The sequence below is a fragment of the Nematolebias whitei genome, chromosome 14 (genome assembly GCF_014905685.2).
Source record: "Nematolebias whitei isolate Nwh7 chromosome 14, NemWhi1, whole genome shotgun sequence".
NCBI classification, from domain to species: domain Eukaryota; kingdom Metazoa; phylum Chordata; class Actinopteri; order Cyprinodontiformes; family Rivulidae; genus Nematolebias; species Nematolebias whitei.
In genome coordinates, this window is record NC_056511.1 from 6,728,482 (window position 1) to 6,749,081 (window position 20,600).

General features: G+C 39.5%; 2 protein-coding genes across 2 annotated transcripts in view; both read left to right on the forward strand.

The window, feature by feature from the left end:
• The first annotated feature begins 5,914 nt into the window (after nucleotides 1-5,914).
• On the forward strand, nucleotides 5,915-11,437 carry LOC119420800 (zinc finger protein 37 homolog). Its single transcript, XM_037688227.1, has 3 exons — nucleotides 5,915-5,930; nucleotides 6,968-7,327; nucleotides 10,255-11,437. The coding sequence occupies exons 1-3, from the start codon at nucleotides 5,915-5,917 to the stop codon at nucleotides 11,412-11,414; spliced, it is 1,536 nt and encodes a 511-aa protein (XP_037544155.1). The 3' UTR covers nucleotides 11,415-11,437.
• Nucleotides 11,438-15,068: 3,631 nt separating this feature from the next.
• Nucleotides 15,069-20,600, forward strand: part of LOC119420801 (zinc finger protein OZF-like) — a 10,486-nt gene continuing 4,954 nt past the window's right edge. Inside the window, exons 1-2 of the mRNA XM_037688228.1 lie at nucleotides 15,069-15,084; nucleotides 17,886-18,233. Of these exons, the coding sequence (XP_037544156.1) occupies nucleotides 15,069-15,084; nucleotides 17,886-18,233 (364 nt within the window). The remainder of the gene's footprint in view (nucleotides 15,085-17,885; nucleotides 18,234-20,600) is intronic.

The window sequence follows — 20,600 nt, forward strand, 5'->3', positions numbered from 1 at the left end:
GGTATGGCTCAGTGGCTAAAATGGGTTGGATGTTAGAGAAATTACTTAATTTTCGATTACCTGAATGCACAAATTCCTTCATTTATAGTTAAACTTTAGGAAATCAACTTTTTTTTTCCTTGTGAAAAAAATATCAAAATTAACTTTAAAATCCAATCCAGGATTAAGTAACAACTAGCAACACTCTAACTGTACTATGTTCTGTGTTTCCAACAGATGCTACGATGACTTCTAAAAATGGATGTCCCAATAAACACAATAAAAAAAATTCAATGATGCATCAAATGTTGTCTGAGTATGTTTGAAGTAATAAAAAAATGTGAAATCTGGAAAACAAAGAGAATTCCTGAATCTGTCTTGTGTGCTTTGATGTGTACATAAGTTTATTGGAGGTCCTGAAACAACTTTTCTGAGAACACAAAGATTTTTATTGTACCTTTGGCCAAGATGTCAGTTTGAAGTCAGGCTGCTTACTGCAAAACCAAGAGGGTTTTTAAGACGGTCTTCATTTGTATTGTTTTGTCGACTAAGCTAAATGTAATTTCTAAAATATGGATAAATCTGATCTCATCATGCAGCATGAGCAACTGGGTACAGGTGTGAGGGCCAAAAGTCTGGTTATGTACTGACTCCTAAATGTGCTGGTTTTCTACTGAAACATGGAGTAGGGTTGACCTTTAAAATGTGAGACAGCTGAGGAAGTTAACCAGTAAACAGAATACCTGCTCCAGTTGCAGAAATCTTACAGAAACTGACAATCACTCATCTGCAGTGACTGCAGTTTGAACAAGAAAATGTGAAGTTAAAGGAAACCTCCTTTGTCCCAAGGCCAGTTTAAGTATCATTAATATTTTTCTTTCTTTATGAATCGATTGTAACTTTTTCACATTTTTCAACAACCAAAATGGAATTTGTTTTTTTAATGTTATGGCTAGGTATTAAAAAAAAACCTAACATTTAGCTCTCCCCACTACCCAGTTATGTTGCTCTTATTTTGAAATGTAACCGGAAGTTCTGTGTTAAGAGAGTCGAAAAAAGAAGTTATGGAGACGCCGCGGCAGTATACTGGAGCGATGTCGAACCGAGACGCCGCTAATGTCGAACCGGTTAACACCATAGACATAATATGCCTGTGGTTAACACAATCTGCCAATAACGCCTTGTTTTTAGACATCATGTGTCTGTGGTTACGGCATTTTATCGTTCAGCCTTTTTTTTTCTATCGTTCAGCCTTTTTTTTTTTCTATCGTCCAATCAGATGTGGCCGTCCAGACACGCCCATTTTTCTATCGTCCAATCAGATGTGGCCGTCCAGACACGCCCATTTTTCTATCGTCCAATCAGATCCGGCCGGCCAGAAACGCCCATTTTCCTATCGTCCAATCAGATATGACCGCCCAGATACGCCCACTTTCCTATAGTCCAATCAGATATGAGCGCCCAGATACGCCTTCCGAATTTGCCTGCAGAGACCCCTTCTTGCTTAGCTTTACCTTCAGACTGATCGTCTCTACTTTTCATCGATTTATAAACTTTCTGTAACGTTTACAGTAAATCCACCTTCTTGAGTTCGGCTCAGTAACTGTTAAAGGAAACTTTAGATCAACGAAAGCTAGCAGATGTGGAGACGTCAGGCTAAACGACCGGAAGCAGCAGCGGAATAAATGTCGGAGTTTCTGGACAAAACAGGCCCAGATCATGAAGAGGAACGGTCTCGTTTAAAAGAAAGAAATGCAACAAAACAAAGTCCTGGATGCTGTTTTGAACCCCAGAGATCGTCTGAACACATTAGGTTTGTATGAATACATTCATCTTATTTAGTGTGAGGATGTTAGCTGCAGTTTTTGTAGCTAAGTGACTTAGCATCTGTAGAGGATCGTGTGGCACCTTTGCTGTCTCACCAACCTCTTTTAGCTCTTTTAAAATCCAGCCAGAACCTTGTTGATGGATCCAAAAAGGCTGTTATAAAGGTGCAATTTACTTCAGAGTCATTGAACTGAATTTAGTGTGGAAGTAATGTTAAAACTACATATTTACGAACAGAGACCTGACCTTTTATTACTAGATAAAGCTTTTCTGTCAAAGATCAGTTCGGTTTTTAAAAAATGATTTAGATTTGTTAAATGCTCAGATATTGAGATATAATTTTTTTTTTTTAGATAATTCGCGAACTAGGCATAAGGGCCTTTACCTACTCGGCTCCTGTAACCTGGAACACCTTGATAAAAGATCTCGAGCTTGACCTCTAAGGAACTTTAAACAACTGTTAAGTTCATGGCTAAAACCAACGCAGACATGTTCCTTTTTTTAGTATTTTATACCGATTTATAATGTACCTCTTTTTTGTGTGTTCTCTTATATCTTTAATTTACTTTTAATTTTTATATATTTTTATATGATTGTCTGTTGTTGTCTGTACCTTATTTGTGGTCTTTGTTTAAAACAGGGCTCTCTTGTAAATGAGTCCTTGAGGCTCAATGAGACTAACCTTTATAAATAAAGATTGAATTGAATAGAATTGAAGTCAGTGTGACGTCATCCTCACGTCAAACTACCATTTTTGTTTGGGGGAAAAATACCGTTGTGTTGTTGAAAACTGATGAACAAGTGAAGTAGATTATTTTGTTTTTATCTTATATATTTCTTCAAGCAGGACTTAATTTGAGCCGGATCCTGCCAGAACAGGATCCTGGAACTCTTTAATTTTGACGGGGTGCGTTCTGGTAACCGTTTGCTTGGATCCGGCAACTCAAATCTCCGCCCTGAAAGTCCAAAGTCATTGCAAATTTTTATTTTGATTATTTTATAAAAATACAACAAGAGGAGATGTTGCCCTTGGCCCTGCAGACCTATTCTACCTTGGATAATGATAGGAGAAACAACTGGATGAGAATCTGGAACAAGTTTAAAAGATTTTTTGCAACAGGTTTAATTTGTTCCTTAAAAGAACCGACTGAAAGCTCTTTATGTCTGACCATTTTCTGAGAGTCAGCCATTAAGACCTCTCTCTTTTATGGATTTACTTTCAGGACATTTTTCTGACGTCCAGCATTAGATGTTGTTTTTGATCTGATCAGTGAACTCCGTGATAACGCCAGTGATGTTTGTGTGAATATAAATTTACAACTGTCCTGCAGATGTTCATCAGACGGTGCTGATTAAAGAAGAAGATCCTGAAGAATGGAGTTCTGGTGTGGACCAGGAGGACCTAGAGATCCTCAACATAAAGGAGGAAGAGGAGGAACTGAGGAGCAGTCTGGATGTAGAGCAGCTCAGTGTGAAGGAGGAGACTGATGACACCAGGTTCTCCTTCACTGCAGTTCCTTTGAAGAGTGAGGATGATGAAGAGAAACCTCTGTTCTCTCAGCTTCATCAGCACCAAGTGGAAGATGGAGATCTTCCAGCCAGCATCTCAACTGACCAGATGAAAGCAGCAGCTGGTGGAGAAGATTTTAGAGGAGCAGAAATTCAGTTCTACAGATTAGGTTTGTAAATTTGCATCAACTGTGACGTTTCTATCATTTTAGTCACAGTTTTAATGAAGCTGACAAACTCGGTCTTTAAGAAGAACTTATATACTTATATTGTTGCTTGTAGCTTAGTTTTCTAACATAACAAAACATGGTTATAACATTAAAACTTCAAATGTCGGTGCTCTTTGAATATATGAACAGTTTGTTTCTGATTATCTTGCTAAAAATCTGTTCTGGGAAGCTCAGTCCTCACCTCCTTCTACAGGTGTGCAGTGGAGAGCATCCTGTGCTCCAGCATCAACGTGTGGCATGGAGGCTGCACAGCTGCAGAAAGAAAAGCTTTGCAGAGAGTGGTGAAGGCTGCACAGAAGACTGTTGGAGTCAGCCTCCCCACCATCACAGACATCTACACCTCCAGATACAGAAAGAGGGCCACCTGCATCATGAAGGACCCCACCCACCCAGCACACACACTTTTTGCCTGGCTCCCTTCAGGAAGGAGGTTAAGGAGCATTAAGTGTAGAACCTGAGGAACTGAGGAACAGCTTCTACCCTGAGGCTGTTAGACTCATGAATTTCTAACCAGAATAATCACTGTGAAATATCACATCATGTTGCTGCTGATCTATTTCATGTTGCTGCTGATCTGTTTCATGTTGCTGCTGATCTGTTTCATGTTGCTGCTGATCCATTTCATGTTGCTGTGTTCATGCGTGCTCGTCTGCTCACACAGACTCATGCTCATGTTCGTGCTGCTGTTCGGCGTATTGTTTTTATGCTATTAGTGTTTAGTGTATATTTAGTTTATGTTTTTCTTAGTTCATATCTTGGATCTTATTGCTGTTTTTCTTTTACATTTTACTGTTGGACGTTTCTGGGACTCTGTGTACATAATTTTGCTCCACCACATGTGGTGCGAATGACAATAAAGAATATCTGAAACTAAAAGCAAAGAACCAAATACCTAAATTACCCAATATTTTAAGTACCCTGCTCAAGCTGCTGCCCCCATGACCCGACTTCGGAACCATCAGACGATGATGGATGGATGGATGTTTTAAGGAGCTGTTAGCATCCAAGCTGCCAACAATAAACTTTTCATATTCATCTTTCACAGTCTCATTTCACACATCTGTGGTCTCGTATTGTGTGGATTTTCCTTTGAAACTTTGCATGCCTAAATCACAAAAACAGGATTTTTTTTTTCTTCTTTCGGCTGTTCTCTTCCTCGGGTCGCCACTGAACCATTGAGCACGAAGGCTTGGCAATTGTTTTTACAGCGAATGTGCATCCTGACACAACGACAGACCACTGAGCTACCACAGCCTTCTGTGTGGAGCAGAGAGCTAGCATCTAGGGTACCCCAGGGGAGCAGATGGTGGGGGTTAAGGGTCTTGCTCAAGGGCCCTGAGTGGGGCAAATGAGGGTGGAGGCAGGTGTGGGTGTTTCACTTTTCCCCACCCACATTTTGATCTTGTCAGTCTGGGCAGTTGAACCAGCGACCTTCCGATCACAGGTCCACCTTCTTTAACCCTTCCACCACCACTCCCCCCTCCTTCCCTCTCCCATCTAAGATATACTCTAAACAGTAATAATGTAATATACTACTGTGTATTAAACAGCAACTAGAACATGAGTCTATTGTGAGCAGATGGGTATGAATATAGCAGCTAATGGGTAAGAAACCAGCAGCATGGATAATCAGCAGCACAGATAAAGTTTAAAATGTCCAATTAAAGTGGCATTAGAGTTACTTTTTTCTGGTTAGATGTTTATGAGTAACAGCTTCAGGGTAAAATCTGTTCCTCAGTCTATTGGTTCTACACTTAATGCTCCACAATCTCCTGCCTGAGGGGAGCGGGGCAAAAAGTGTGTGTGTTGGGTGAGTGGGGCCCTTCAGGATGCAGGTGGGCCTCTTTTTGTATCTGGAGGTGTAGATAGATGTTTGTGATGGTGGGGAGACTGACTCAACAGTCCTCTGTGCAGCCTTCACCACTCTCCAGAGCTTTTCTCTCTCCAGCTTTGCAGCATCCGTGTCACGTGTTGATGCTGAAGCACAGGACATTCTCCACTACACACCTGTAGAAGGAGGCGAGGACTGAAATTCCCAGTTCAGCTTGCCTCAGCCGCCTCGGGTAATAGAGTCACTGATGTGCCTTCTTGATCAGACTGGAAGTGTTGTTTCCTCAGGTGCACACCCAAGTACTTGTAACTAGAGACCACTTCCACCACAGATCTTCCTGTGTGCTGGGGGGGGGGGGGGAGTAGGTGTGTTTGCTCTTTTTGGAATCCACGATCATCTCCTTTGTCTTCTTCACATTGATGTGGAGGTTGTTCTTCCTGCACCAGCTCTCCAGGTGTTCCACCTCCTGCCTGTAGCTGGACTCATCACTGTTTGTGATTCATCCATCCACTGCTGCATCGTCTGCAAACTGTACAAAATGACAGCTTGGATGGGTAGGTGCGCAGTCATATGTGAGCAGAGTGAACAGGAGGATGCTCAACACACAGCCCTGAGGGGAGCCAGTACTGAAGATTATTGTGGAGTAGGAGAAGTTGTGGATCCTCATAGACTTTAGCCTGTTCGTTAGGAAATTCATGACCCAGTTGCATAGGAAGGGGCTTAGTCCTAGTGTGAGTAGTTTGTCCATCAGGGTCTGGGGAATCATGGTATTGAAGTTGATACATCCACGCTGATATCTGAAGCAGCTGCATTCTACCAAGTGTAGCTCTGATTGTGGTCCATCGCTGCTGTTTTTGAAGCCACAGTTTCTCTTATGCTAAAAGTTCAGTTCGGTTGTACAGCACACGCTTAAAAATATGTGTTTTCACTGGGAGCGAGAGAAGCCGCTGTGCTGCTGCTGCTGTGCGCTGCCACCTTGGAGAGAAGAAGAAATAAAACAAACTGTTGGGACTATTAAAAGCAAATGATCATTAGATCTAAGGGATCTGGAGGGAATTAAGACAGTTATACAGGAGCCTGTCCATTCAGAGCCTTATAGGTAATCAATAAACCTTTTATATCAATTCTAAAACAAACGGAGCCTATGAATGGACGTGCGCACTTGTTTGTGTTAAAAGACGAGCCGCAGCTAACGCCATCAAACGGGGGTTACATTAGTCCAGATGAGCGGTATAAAAACGCATCAGCTGTTCAAGGTCATTAAAAAAATAACTCTTGCTTTTAGATAAGACTCAGTTTTGACTGGCTGTTCCATGCAGTGCATTCTGGGGCTTGTAGTTTTAGTTGTTTGCATACACCTGCCGTTGGATATTTTACCAGTACTTGAAATGTGGCTGGTTTTTACCTTGACCTGTCAGCTCTATTTTCTGATAACCAGTCAGGATGTCTGTCTCACTAAATTCGTTTCACAACGTTTTTCTGACGTCCAGCATTAGATGTTGTTTTGAGTTATCAGTGAACTCAGTGATAACACCAGTGATGTTTGTGTGAATATAAAGTTATAACTGTCCTTATTGTTCATGTGTTTCAGTGTTCCCTGCAGATGTTCATCAGACGGTGCTGATTAAAGAAGAAGCTGCTGAAGAATGGAGTTCTGGTGTGGACCAGAAGGACCCAGAGACCCTCAACATAAAGGAGGAAGAGGAGGAACTGAGGACCAGTCTGGATGTAGAGCAGCTCAGTGTGAAGGAGGAGACTGATGACACCAGGTTCTCCTTCGCTGCAGTGCCTTTGATGAGTGAGGATGATGAAGAGAAACCTCTGTTCTCGCAGCTTCATCAGCACCATGTGGAAGATGGAGATCTTCCAGCCAGCAACTCAGCTGACCAGATGAAAGCAGCAACTGGTGGAGAAGATTGTGGCAGAGCAGACATTCAGTTCTACAGATTAGGTTTGTAAATTTGGATCAACTGTTTGTAACATTTTAGTTACAGTTTTAATTAAGCTTACAAACTCGGTCTTTAAGAAGAACTTGTACAACTATCATTTGTGTTTTTAGCTTAGCTTGCTGATCCAACAAAACATTACGTTCACGTTACAACATTAAAACATCAATTGTCTGTGCTCTTTGAATATATGAACATCTAATGTTTCCGCTTGTTAAAAGCAAAGAACCAAAAATTTAAATTACCACATAATATTTTAAGTACCCTGCTAAAGCTGCTGCCCCCACGACCCGACTTCAGAACAATCGGAAGGGGATTGATGGATGGAGGGAGGGAGTAGCCGTTAGCATCAGAGCTGCTAACAATCTACAATCAACATTCATGCTCTCATTTCACACATCTGGTGTCTCATATACAAATGCATGGATTTTCTTTAAAAAAATGTATATGCCTAAATCACAAATGGTATCCATTAAAACATTTTGAGTTATGAAGCTGTGCATATGCACAAATAGAAATAAATTTCCTTTCTACATCCTCATCAACGTAGAACCGAGCGCACGAGACACCTCCCAAAACCCACCTCCTTTTTTAATTATACAAATAGATTCATGTATGCTCTGCATCTCTGATTATCCTCTCTGCTTGATCATAAATCAAGTCTACATCCAGGAAAAAGAGAAATGTGAGTTGGAGACTCTCCTAAATAAGGTAGTGTGGCATAAAAGTGTTGGATTTGTCCCGCTGTTTTATTTCATTTAGAGGAGTGACAGTGTGTGCGCAGTTGCTGTTAGAGCAACACACACAAATAATTGTCATGAATTGCTGTTGCTGCCGATTAATGTTATACACAACTTAAGATAAAATATAACTTTATTGATCCTATAGGAAATTGTTGTGCCAGAGTTTCAATACAAAAGAACATACACAAGGAATCACACAAGATATAAAAACAACAGAGAATATAAAAATAACAACAATTAAGGTCCAAAACAGGTGCAGACAGAAACATTAAAGTGTTTTTTGTGGTGCAGGATTAATTTTATTGTTCTATGAATAGAAAAGGGGAGGAGTTGAAAATTTGATAACCACAGGGAGGAAGGACTTCCTGTGTCGTTCTGTGGAGCACCTCGGTGGTCTCAGTCTACGACTGAAGGTGCTGTGGTAAGAGTCCATTGTGTCATGCAGGGGGTGTGACGTCTTGTTCAGGATCTGGAGCAGTTTCCGAAGCATCCTCTGTCAGAGGCTGTAGGTCCACTCCCAGAACTGAGCCAGCTCTCTTTATGAGTTTATCGAGTGTGTTAGCATCAGCTTTCTTCACCCTGCTGCCCCAGTACACCACAGTGTAGAAGAAGATGCTGGAGACCACCGAGTGGTTAAACATCTGCAGCATGGTCCTGCAGATGTTAGAAGACCTGAATCTTCTCAGAAGAAAAAGGCTTCTCTGCCCTTTCTTGTAGAGGGCGTTGGTGTTAGCTGTCCAGTCCACGTTATTGTGCAAGTGGATCCCCAGGTACTTGTAGCAGTCCACAATGTTCACCTTAGTACTCTTGATGTTGATAGGGTTGGGGGGGGGGCTGGTCTTCTTCCTGTAGTCCACCTGCAGCTCTTTAGTTTTTCCAACGTTGAGTTGCAGGTGATTCTATCCACCACACCTCGGCATTCAGCTTCCTGGTCACCAGTGATGCAGCTCACAATGACAGAGTCATCCAAAAACTTCTGCAGATGCAGGATTGTGAGTTGTACCTGATGTCAGAGGTGTAGAGTGTGAACAGAAAGTTACATTGTTATTGTAAATGAATGCAGAAGTGCAACCGCAGCATATTTCTTTTTTTAATCAGTCTTTTTATTGATTTTTTTTCTTTAGAATCTACACACAAGAAAAACAAAACATACAACAAAATAACAAAATCCTCTCCCACATCGAATCAAGTGGACAGACATGAACATGTTAGACAGGCATTGACATATTTTGAACATAAGACACGAATGTCTGCCAAGTGTGGCAAAATTTCTTGACAGAACCTTTCAAAGTACATCTTATCTTTTCCAGATGAACATGATACATGACTTCTCTTATTTAACATTCATATGCTGGAGGATGCGGATACTTCCATCTGCATAAAATAAGTCTCCTGGCTAGAAGAGAGCCAAAGGCAATCATATTCCTCTCGCACTTGCTTAAGGATGCATCCACAGGGGCCACCCCAAACAATGAAATGAATGGTAACTGGTACACAGTTTTTCCACATATGCCAGAGAACGTGTCAATAATAGATTGCCAATAGGTCCGCAGTTTTGGACAAGTCCAGAATGTGTTTAAGAGCTTAGCTGGAGTTTGTTTACAATGATTACATGTAAGATCCAGGTCAGTTTTAATCTTGGACAGCTTGTCTTTGGACCAGTGCAGCCGGTGCACCACATTGAATTGAATTACAGCACGTCTCGGACAGATTGAGGATGAATACATGAAATATGGCTAGTCTTTATCTTGACATGTCTTCTCTATTTATTTTACCATCTTCTGATAGCCAGTCAGGATATCTGTCTCACTGAATTTGTTTCAGGAGGTTTTCTGATGTCCAGCATTTGTGGGGCCGAGATAGGGTAGAGGCAGTGCAGCCAACTCAGGACCAGAAAGTCCCAGATTTGATCCCCAGTCATTGCACATCTTGTGGTGTCTCTGAGCAGCACACCCTATCCGGGTGCCTCCAATAGCTGTCCACTGCTCCACCTGGGGGTGGATGCGTTAAATGCAGAGAGACAATTTGGCCATTGTATGGGTACATACAGTGATGACAACACATAACACATTATTATTATTATTATTATAGATGTTGTTTTGAGTTGATCAATGAACTCAACAAGTGATTTATGTGTAAATATCAAGTTACAACTGTCCTTAATGTTTGTGTTTTATTGTTCTCTGCAGATGGTCATCAGATGACGCTGTTTGTGGCAGAAGCTTCTGAAGAAGCTAGCTCTGATGTGGACCAAAAGAACCCAGAGCCTCTACACATGAAGCTTCATCAGCACCAAGTGGAAGATGAAGATCTTCCAACCAGCAGCTTAGCTGACCAGATGAAAGCAGCAACTGGTGGAGAGGACTGTGGAGGAGCAGGAACAACCAGGAACCCAGATCTAAATATTAATGAAGATGATTCCAACTCTTCAGAGACTGAAGTCAGTGAGGATGAGGATGATGTAAATTATCCTGATTCTCAGCTGAAAGACTCATCAGACTCTGGATTAGAACCTGAAGACAGTGTCAAAGACTGGAAGGAGAGCAGGAATCACGAGTCAGGTGTAAACACTGTCAACGAATTTTGCAGCTTCTCTGAGTGTGAGAAACAATTTCGCCACAAGGAGTCCGTTCAGAGAAACAAGACAGGTCATTCAAGAATAAAGTCCACAAGTTGTTTGGTTAGTGAGAAATGTTTTCGAGGGAAGAAAACTGAAGGCTTAAGCAAAAAAATCCAGTCAAGACAGAAACCATTTAGTTGTGATGACTGTGGAAAAAGATTTAACAGAAAATGTCTAAACAAACACATAAGAATCCACACAGGAGAGAAACAATTTGTCTGTGATGTTTGTGGACAAAGGTTTGGGCAAAAGTCAAATTTGAACAGACACATGAGAATCCACACAGGACAGAAACCATTTGCTTGTGATGTCTGTGGACAAAGGTTTGGACAAAAGTCTACTTTAAACGCACACATGAGAATCCACTCAGGACAAAAACCATTTGCATGTGATGGTTGTGGACAAATGTTTGGACGCAAGTCAAGTTTGAACAGACACATGAGAATCCACACAGGACAGAAACCATTTGCTTGTGATGTTTGTGGACGAAGGTTTGGGCACAAGTCAAGTTTAAACATACACATTAGCATCCACACAGGACAAAAACCATTTGCTTGTGATGTTTGTGGACAAAGGTTTAGACACAAGTCTCAATTAAACACACACATGATAATCCATACTGGCCAAAATCCGTTTGCTTGTGATTTTTGTGGACAAAAGTTTAGAAATAACTCAAATTTAAACAGTCATCTGGAAATCCACACAGGAGGAGAACCAGTTCAGTTCTAAATATTAAGACAGTTTCTAAAGACACAAGAGTTCACTCAAACTCGAAACTAAACAGCACTAAGGTTTTTTTTGTAAAAATGACTTCATAATTGTTTTCCATAACTAATTTTTATTTACAGTAATGTATGTATTTATGTTAGAGGTCTACGGTGTTTTGTAAAAATTATTGTTTGATTAATTGTTTTCCGTAACTGCACTTTTTTTTACAGTAATGTGTGTTTATGTTAGAGGTGTAATTGTAGATTTATTTTACCAGTCTGTCACAGATTGTGTTAGGGACAGGTACAGAGATGCTAATGGAAAGTATGTTGGTCACCTCTCTAGAAGCAGGCAGACTATTTATTCAAGTGCATTTTCTTAACTGCTATGATAAGTAGAACATACCTTCTGAAGCTCTCCACACCAAAGTAAAGCATGTTCAGATTTTGTTCAGATGAAACAGAGGAGCTTGAAGACCTGCCTTCAAGTCAGCTATGTGGAAAAGCTTTGTGATCCTAATTATCATTGTCAATGAAGAGCAATGAGAGGTGCCAGTATAGCAAACCAAGTAGCTCATGCGCTGAGGGATTTGAAACTAACTGTGGAAAGCCATTTGTTTATTTTATTTTTAATTAATTTTTTTCAATAATTTTAATATCAAGTGTCATTTTTTCACACCAGCACTCAAGCAGCTGAGATGCTAGGTGTGAGTTTTCAACATTTTATTTTTTGTGTACATAACAATTCCTGATGAATATAGTAGTTTGTATAAAATTAGTATATTTACAAGATTTTATTTATAACTTTAGTATTTAATTTACCATAATATTAAAAAGTATGTTTGTTTTAAAGAACAGACTGTATAAGGCATACTGTAGAAAGTTTTCTTGTTGTCTATTATTTAAACATTTATGTGTTGATTCAGCTATAAATGCAATAAGGCTGGACGGTATGGCCAAAACTTTTGTCAAAATATATTTCTTAATTTATGTCGATAACTATAATTCAGATATTGATATAAACAATATAAAAGCCTCAGAAAAACTGTACAAACTATAAAAATAAATTAATGTTCACCTTTTGTATTTAGCTTTCAAAGAAATTTGAAATCACCATCAAATAAACATAAAACTCTCAACTTCAGTATTAATAGTTTTAACTTTATAAACAACGTTTGCTGCATGGGTTTCTCTTTTGATACAGCTGGGGGTGTTGTTTCAGGGATACGTTGGCTCAAACTTTTATTGTGCTTCATCTCCTGACTCTTAGCATATTCTATCGAGTGGAAACGTGGAACAAGTTAGATGTGTTCCCACCATTGGTTGGAATGACTCTTAGACACATTTTGCATCACACTTGCAGTTTATCAGATCTTAGATAGCCGAACCACTTCCACACCGCCAAATTAGTCTTTCTTCTCTTATCAGTTATGTCATCTGCTTTCTCTTCGCTTGTGAAAGCTTGTTCAGTCACATTCTGACGGTCATGGGCACTCATTTTGAAGCGAAAACTTATTGTGCGTTGGAGCTTTAGCCTAGCCTGCTAGTGCTAACTCCTTCCAGCTATAGTGTATGTCACCATGCACTTACGTTGTTGTGTCGCAGCTTTTTCTGTTTGAGTTGAAACAAAAGCAACCGCTTCAACTCGAACAGAAAAGGAAATGCGTCAGTGAAACGCTGTAATCATAGCGTAATGTGTATCGAAATGTCAAAAATCTGCTTAAAACTAATTTCACCGTTCATAAAATAATAATAATAAAAGTATATTGTGAAATATATCGATATAGAATTATTGTCCAGCCCTAAATGTGAACAAGATTTTTATTTTTATTTATTTATTTATACATTTGATTGATAATTATAAACATATTTAACATGTCCATCCACTTCCAATTATTTGTAAAGTATCCATTTAAATGCCCCGTTTTTTTTTTTTTTTTTGGATTGGTTTGTTTTTTGCACAACAAAAATAGGGAACACAACAAACAACACAAAGGGAGTGAAAGTGATTTTTTTGTTACAATCAATATATCATTTAGAAATTGTCTAGATCGGGTCGGTGTGATTTTATATAAACCTTCAATTTCTTCCATCCATCCATCCATTATCTTTACCCGCTTTTTCCATTTTGGGTCACGTGGGTCCCCAGTGCCCATGTCCAGCAATCACTGTGCGAGGGGGCGGGGTACACCCTGGACGGGTCGCAAGTCCATCACAGGGCCACATAGAGACAAATGAGACAAACAACCATTCACTCTCTCACTCACACCTAGAGACAATTTAGAGTTACCAATCAGACTGACATGCATGTTTTTGGTCTGTGGGAGGAAACCAGAGTACCTGGAGAAAACCCACGCATGCATGGAGAGAACATGCAAACTCCACCCAGAAAGGCCCCCGGACCGGGGTTTGAACCAAGGACCTGCTCGCTGAGAGGCAGCAGCTCTACCAGTTGCGCCACCGTGCTGCCCTCATTTCTTCCAACATAAAGTAAATTGGTCTTTTTCGTCATTCTGCAGTTATTCTCTCCATCCTGTATATGTCCATTGTGATTTCCATCCATATGTTCAACGTTGGGCTCTCGAGTGAAAACCAGTTTTTTGTGAGGACTTTTTTTGCACTTTGCTAATAAAATATTAAACAAATATTTGTTTTTCTGTGGCCATCCTTCAGGCATGAGTCTAAAAAATGCTTTACTTTCTAGAGGCAGTAGACTTCCAATATCTTGTAAAGATATGTATCTCATTCAAATAAGTTTTAATTACTTGACAGTCCCCAAAAATATGGTAATGATTTGTACTTTTATTTCCACAGATTACCTTTATAACTGGATTGTTGGTAAGGTGTAATAAAGTATCATCACTTTTCCAGCCAAACTCCCTCTACCTCAATGATTGTTCTCCACTTTTCTGTTACATCCATTTTTCCTGCCATTTCCCACTGCTTTGATATACAGGTGCTGGTCATAAAATTAGAATATCATTAAAATGTTAATTAATTTCAGTAATTCCAGTCAAACAGTGAAACTTGTATATTATATTCATTCATTACACACAGACTGATATATTTCAATTGTTTTTTTCTTTTATTGTTGATGATTATAACTGACAACTAATGAAAACCCCAAATTCAGTATCTCAGAAAATTAGAATATTGTGAAAAGGTTCAATATTGAAGACACCTGGTGCCACACTTTATTTTTTTATTATTATTATAAAGTCATCATCAACAAGGTACCATAACATGCATTATGTGTTCACACTGCATACTTATAAAGTTACAAAGAATAAAAATGAATTTAAAAAAAAGGAAAAAAAACAGAACAAAACTGGGCATATTGTACTATATATGCAACATAAAAAAATCCAGGGCAATGTGTTAACATACAAATGTTTTCAAAAAAGACATCAACTTAAAAAAAAAATTGACTTCACAAAACATTAAGAATTATCAAACAAATTTATAGTTTGTCCATCACTAACACCATGTTCGAACATAAGGATGTCCCCATAAGTGCACTTGGCACCAGGAATCCCTAGGTTGTAGATTGATGATTGACTTTGTAGTCGTGTCATGTGATTTGCAGCCTTTTGTTTTGGACACTCGGGTGAAGAGAGGAGCTAAGCTGTCAACTGATCACCACCTGGTAGTGAGTTAGGTCAGATGGCGGGGGACGATGCCGGACAAACCTGGTAGACCCAAACGTGTAGTGAGGGTTTGCTGGGAACACCTGGCAGAAGAACCTGTCAGACAGATCTTTAACTCACACCTCTGGGAGAGCTTTAACTGCATCCCAGCTGAGGCGGGGAATATTGAGTCCAAGTGGACCATGTTCTGCGACTCAATTGTTCAAGTGGCTGCCTTGAGCTGTGGCCGCAAGGTTGTTGATGTTTCTCGTAGTGGCCATCCTCAAACTTGGTGGTGGACACCCTGGGTTAGAGAGGCTGTCAAGCTGAAGAAGGAGTCCTATTGGGCCGTGTTGGCTGGTGGGACTCCGGAGGTAGCTGAGGAGTACCGGAGGGCCAAGCGGTCCACAGCCTTACCTGTTGCAGAGGCAAAAGCTCGGATGTGGGAGGAGTTCGGTGAGACACTGGATTCTTAATTTTTTTTCCCAGGAGTCGGATCCATGACGCGACCTATCAATCAATCCGTTAGGCGTGTCAGCAAATTTCCAATCTGAAGATATATGCTCGTTACCTGCAGAGAGCTTGAATGTACCACCTTACTTTGCAGGTTCAAATTCAAAGTCCTGATATTGATAATAATCTGATGCTGATGTGCTAACAGATTACACAGTTTCTCTCACTGAGCGCCGTTTTCAAACGGAAACAAAAATGAAAGTCATGACATAATGACATCATGTATATGTATCCCAGAAGCAGCATACAAAATCACAAAAGCAAGTGGCAGTATTGGAACACGTAAGAGCATCAATTACAATAAAGTTTAACAAACATTCTTCATTTTACCGTAGTTAAAATGCAGTAAACCCTGCTTTATCGTGTCGGAGTTCAGATATTACGACTCATTTAGTTTCGGAATTGTCATTTGCTGACACGCCTACTAGATTGATTGGCAGGTTGTGTTGTGGCTCCGACTCGTGGGAAAAAAAAATTAACGACAGCTGTTAAAAAAAAAAGTCTTGTACGACTTTATTCTCATAATATTAAGACTTTATTCTCATAATACTATGACTTTAATCTCGTAATTTTATGGCTTTTTATTTTTTTTTCTTAGGGTGACAATGTAATTTTATTTTATTTTTTTTTGCGTGGTCCTAAAGCTCTTCATGGATTGTTCATTTAAAATGTTACAGTATTTAAATTGAAATTGTTTATTTAAGGAGGGAGATTGAGAGTATATAGTTGATGAATGAGTGTAATTGCAGCCTAGGGCGTGGTCCCGCGATAAACGAGGGACTATTGTATATGTTTATATGTTTTTGTACACTGCTCTGAGATGACTTCTGTTGTGACTTGGCCCTATATAAATAAAATGAATTGAAATTAATTGAATCTTATGTCAAATCAGCAACTTAGGCGCTCTCAGCTATTCTGACGTCATTTATCACGTGACTCATGCCAAACGAATCAAGCTCCGATTCAGCGCTCTTTCGTCACTGTCGTCACTCTTGTTGTTGTTGTTTTTTTTTTTAACGCTCACTAGCTTTAGCTTCAGACGAACTGTCTTTACTTTTTAGCGATTTATGAAGTTTCTGTAACGTTTACAGTGAATCTGCCATCTCGAGTTTGGCTCAGTAAGTGTTAAAGGAAACTTTAGATCAACGAAAGCTAACAGATGTGGAGACATCAGGCTAAACAATGACCGGAAGCAGCAGCGGAATAAATGTCGGAGTTTCTGGACAAAACAGGCCCAGGTTATGAAGAGGAACGGTCTCGTTTAAAAGAAAAAATGCAACAAAACACAATCCTCGATGCTGGTTTGAACCCCAGAGATCGTCTGCACACATTAGGTTTGTATAAATACATTCATCTTATTTAGTGTGCTGTATTTTAGCTGCGGTTTTTGTAGCTACGTGACTTAGCATCTTTCGAGGACCGTGTGCATCATGTGCTGTCGCACTTTCGTCACTTTTTTTTTCGTTTAAAATCCAGCCAGAACCTTGTTGATGGGTCCTAAAAGCTCGTTATCAAGGTGAGTCTCTGAGCTGAATTTTGGTGGGGATGTAACGTCAAAACTACATGTTTATTTACACATTTAAAAAGGCTTGTTGCCATTTTGTTTCACTGCCATTAATTGTGGCTAAACTTTTTCTATAAGTCATTTAGGATTCTCTAAATTATATATATTATTTGTTAAATGCCCAAATGTAAAAATTAGATAAAATTTTTTAGATAATTGGTTGATTGCTCTCTTCAAGATCACACGTAACCATCCATTTTCTTAGTATTTGGTAACATTGCCTGTAAACTATGATTGAATCAAACAGTTTGGATTTCCTTCTGAGTTTCTAACAATAGTTTGTTGTAATTTTGTCTCATATGTCTTGAGAGAACTGTCAGGTTTTTAGACCGCCTTGCTCGCTCACGTTTTTACAGCTCTGTCCACCGATTTTCTGTCAGATCAAGGGTTTTGTGGTGTATACACTAAAACATAAATTTTATTTGTGGTCCTTAAGCCACCTTTGTTACTAATTTTGCAGAATACGTACGGTCATTGTTTATTTAAAAGACCCATTTGCTCCCTAGATTTAACTTTCTGGCTGATGTCTTCAATATTTCTTCATAATGGTCTTTCTTGTGATGCCATCTACACTGTCTGGCCAAAAAAAATGTCTCCACCTCTACATGTTTTACCATCTTCTGGGAGTCAGCCATTAGAACCTCTCTCTTTTATGGATTTAGTTTCAGGACATTTTTCTGACGTCCAGCATTAGATGTTGTTTTGAGCTGATCAGTGAACTCATTGAAAACACCAGTGATGTTTGTGTGAATATAAAGTTATAACTGTCCTTATTGTTCATGTGTTTCAGTGTTCCCTGCAGATGTTCATCAGACGGTGCTGATTAAAGAAGAAGCTCCTGAAGAACGGAGTTCTGGTGTGGACCAGAAGGACCCAGAGACCCTCAACATAAAGGAGGAAGAGGAGGAACTGAGGATCAGTCTGGATGTAGAGCAGCTCAGTGTGAAGGAGGAGACTGATGACACCAGGTTCTCCTTCATTGCAGTTCATTTGAAGAGTGAGGATGATGAAGAGAAACCTCTGTCCTCTCAGTTTCATCAGCACCAAGTGGAAGATGGAGATCTTCCAGCCAGCAGCTCAGCTGACCAGATGAAAGCAGCAACTGGTGGAGAAGATTGTGTTCAACTCTACAGATTAGGTTTGTATGTTGAGATCAATGTCAATATTTGTAAAAGTTTAGTTATTGTTTTTATGAAGCTAACTTTACTTTTTTGGAACATTTTGTGTAAATATAAATATTATTTGGGTTTGTAACTTAACTTACTAAATGATTAATCAATGACAGGGTTGCAACGAGACAACAGCAGATGTTAGTGCCCTTTTAGTATTTGAACATTCATTGTTTCTTTTTTACATTGTAAAAAATAAATAAATAAATAAAAGTAACAACCTAAAACCCCTTTATTTTAGAAGCTGTTCCTTTCAGGGCTGCCAGCTCTCAAACATAATTTTACACATTTGGTGTATCTTGTACAAAGACATGCTTGGATTTCCCTTTGAAACTGTGCATATGCCTAGATCAAGACAACAGAGTACTGTACAGTAGTCCCTCGTTTATCGCGGGTGTTCCATACCCTGCCCCCCCCCCCCCCCCCAGCAATAAGTGAAAAACCGTGAAGTATGGATACAGTAATCCGAGTTCAAGTACACTTTGTCATTGCCATCTCATGTGGTACATGATATGGAACAAAATTATGTACACAAGTAATAGTAGTAAGTATTAGTATTGGTAAGTAGTAGTTTATTTTAGTATTTAATATAGTAGTAGTAGTAATTAGTAGTTTATTTTAGTATTTATATACATGTACATGTTGTGTTTTAAACCCTTCCCACACTTTTGCAATGTGCCTAACATTTTTCTAAACTCTTAACTTTTAAAAATATTAATCTTAAATGGGTACTCACCAGAGAATATGAAAATGAAGAAGAGGTGGAGATGAAGAATTAGCTGTCCAGTGATGATGTTGAAGGTGATGAAGATGAGATGAAACCAGGTGCTTTGGCTTCATACTTCATAATGAAAGTGTGAGATTGTCCTTTTCCACTGTCCTTTTCCAGAACAGGCCCGTTTCGTCCACGCTAAAAACTTGTTCAGACCTGTAGGCCCCTGGCTCAGAGATCAGATGTTTGAATGTCGTGTTAACAAACTTCTGCTGTCTGCGGACGCAGCCTCTCCATGCAGAGAAACACTTTTCAATCCAAATCGCTCCCCGCTCCTCATTCACATCGCCATTTCTCTTCTTCCGGGCTGCTTGCTGAGAGATAATAAAACAGTAAAGTTGTTTCACCTTTGGTGTTGGTATCCAAAGTGATGTTTTTTTTTTCTGCAATCATTAATCCACAAGACCAATGCAGCTTCCATCCTGACAACCAGGCTGTAGGCGGCCAGCAACAGCTGCATAGGTACGGCGATCTTAAAGTTTGTCCAGAAGTTCCACTTTCTCTTTAATATAGATACAGATTCTGTTCCCTAAACGGGTCTCTCTTGAAAATGAGTTCTCGTGGCTCAATGTGACTACCTGTATAAATAAAGGGTAAATGAAAAAAAAGAAAATAAAAAATTGTCGTTCGCACCACATGTGGTACACAGGGTCCCAGTTACATCCAACAATAAAATGTAAAAAAAAAATAGTAATAATATCCTAGATATGAACTAAAAATATGAACTAAGAAAAGCATCAACTAAATATACACTAAGCACTAATAGCATAAAAACAATACGCTGAACATCAGCACGAACATGAGTCTGTGTGAGCAGATGAGCTGCTCACACAGACTCTGTTTCTTAAAGAGACATGTCCTCACATGATTTACACTTTCATTTGAATCTTACTCTTGTAAAGTTTAATTTTCTTTTGTTAGGATATTTATTTAGACTGACCCTGTGTTTTTTGATCTGCTCAGAGACGGGATTATAATGAAATTATGACCTGGTTCTGACTGGGTTAAATGGGGCCAGCAACTCTAAAAAGAGTCTCCCAGGGACTCAATATCCGTCAAGGAATAGAGTTCATTTTGCTTGCTACAAAGCGGACTAAACGGGGCTGGTGTGAATGCACCCCAACCCTGTCAGAAAAACAAAGAGTCACTAATCTGGGAGTGATAATGGACCTTTCCCTGAAACTTAACAATCATGTAAACATGATTTAACAATCATGTTTACATGATTTAACAATCATGTAAACATGATTGTTAAATCATGTTTCTTCCAACTGAGGCGGCTGTCTAAACTGAAGCCCATATTGTCCAAAAATAACCTGGAGACAGTAATACATTCATTCATTACATCTAAGCTTGATTACTGCAATTCACTCCTGTTTGGTATCAGTCAGACCTCCGTTGCACGACTACAACTGGTCCAGAATGCAGCATCCCGATATTTAACCAGTACAGGCAAAAGAGAGCACATTACACCAGTTTTGGCCTCACTGCACTGGCTACTGGTTCACCTTCGAATCCAGTTCAGAATACTCCTGTATGTCTACAAATCGCTGAACAGTCCCCC